Source organism: Juglans regia, chromosome 2 (assembly GCF_001411555.2).
Source record: "Juglans regia cultivar Chandler chromosome 2, Walnut 2.0, whole genome shotgun sequence".
NCBI classification, from domain to species: domain Eukaryota; kingdom Viridiplantae; phylum Streptophyta; class Magnoliopsida; order Fagales; family Juglandaceae; genus Juglans; species Juglans regia.
In genome coordinates, this window is record NC_049902.1 from 25848066 (window position 1) to 25849909 (window position 1844).

General features: G+C 40.9%; 1 protein-coding gene across 1 annotated transcript; it reads left to right on the plus strand.

Annotated features, from left to right (window-relative positions):
• The first annotated feature begins 238 nt into the window (after nucleotides 1-238).
• Nucleotides 239-1627, plus strand: LOC109015276 (mitogen-activated protein kinase kinase 10-like). The gene has a single exon (XM_018997755.2). The coding sequence runs from the start codon at nucleotides 376-378 to the stop codon at nucleotides 1360-1362; it is 987 nt and encodes a 328-aa protein (XP_018853300.2). The 5' UTR covers nucleotides 239-375; the 3' UTR covers nucleotides 1363-1627.
• Nucleotides 1628-1844: the final 217 nt, after the last annotated feature.

Genomic DNA, 1844 nt, shown 5'->3' on the forward strand with positions numbered 1-1844 from the left:
TCATCGATGGAGTACTGGTCATCCTATAAGTCAAATAATTAAACGGATGAGATCCACTGCCCCATGTGGTGATTGATCAACACGTGTTCATGAAGAAAGGGTCTTCGGTTAATTACCAAAAACGTTACACATGGCAATGTGAATACTCATCCCAAAAACTAACTCCATTCACAGCCAAAGATAGCACTGACGTGACCACAAAAACCTCGCCTGCCCTTGGAATTAGGAAATGGTCATGGCCACTTGTTAGCTCTTCGATATGCTTGTTTCCTTACACACTCCCTAATCCCATGTATTAATACTCTTCACATTGACTTTTGCTTAATTCTCCTTAACGCATATACACAAAGTGGAGAAGTAAATTAATTAAGCGTAATGACATTAGTGAGAGAGAGAAGGCATCGACATGCATTAAGGCTATCCTTACCACCACCAAATTCAGCAGCTGAGTTCCGACGCCAGACTCATGACTTTCCGACGTTCTTGCCAAGCCCTTCATGTTGGCCTGACTCGGGCATAAAAAACATATTTGATCTTGAGAAAATGGCCGTTCTTGGACATGGCAGTAGTGGCACGGTCTATAAAGTTTTTAACAAGAAAACCAAATCGATTTTTGCATTGAAAGTGCTTCAGATCGACCAAAATGTTGTTAGCATTCACCGACAAACTGCACGCGAGGCCGAGATCCTCAAACGAGTTGACTCTCATTATATAGTAAGGTGTCATGGAGTTTTTGATAATGGTTTCACAGAAACTAATGGTGGTGGAGGTGGTCTTTGCTTCGTCATGGAGTACATGGAAGGAGGCTCACTACAAGATGTGTTGCGAGCACATTGGAGATTACCGGAGCATGTAATCTCCGGCGTGGCCAGGCGTGTCCTGGAAGGATTGCACTATTTGCATGGCATGCAGATAGTGCATAGGGACATAAAGCCATCAAATCTACTTGTGAATGATATGGGAGAGGTAAAAATAGCAGACTTTGGGGTTAGCCATGTCTTGGCGGGGACGCGAGAGACATTGGACTCAAACATGGGGACATTCGCATACATGAGTCCAGAAAGATTTGACCCAGAGAGGTGGGGTGGTGATAATGCAGACGGGTTTGCCGGGGACGTGTGGTCGCTTGGGGTGGTGGTGCTGGAATGCTATGTTGGTCATTTTCCATTAATTTCTGCAAAGCAACAACTAGATTGGGCATCATTAATGTGTGCAATTTGCTTCGAGGAGAGGCCGGAGATGCCCGAGACGGCCTCCCCAGAGTTTCGAAGCTTTGTTCAGAGGTGTCTAGAGAAGGACTGGAGGAACAGAGGGACAGTGACTGAGCTTCTTGGCCATCCTTTTGTGAAGAAACGAACTTAAGCAATTCTATGGAGACGGCTGGTTAATTGATTGATTACCAGAAATTGCTAGCTTCTCTTTTCTTTTCATTTTCACCTCACACTAGAAGATTTTATTTATCAGATTTTATGATAATTCTTTTAAATAATCTTACTCAATTTCTGTTTGCATGGTCTGGGGGATTATATATAACTCATGATGCTATAGCATTTTTTGGATGAAAACTGGACCTTGAAAATATGCTAAAATAATTGTTAATGCATAGTACCGCATGCATGCGTTTGATTATGGAGAACAGAAATCTTGTTTAAACCTTCAAAAATATAGCATTTTTTCAAAAATGCACGCGTCCAGCCCTTACAAGTTGATCTTTCGGTATATATTTTTATTTTGATCAAATACTTCGGTCACAAAGAAATTACACAAAACAAAACTTATAAATTAGTGAAATTATGATATATTTGACGTTATAAAGTTATTTTTATCATAAAATAGATCTAATG

Excerpts from the sequence above, each read along its gene's own strand:
- LOC109015276 (XM_018997755.2), top strand. The coding sequence starts at position 376 with ATGACATTAGTGAGAGAGAGAAGGCATCGACATGCATTAAGGCTATCC.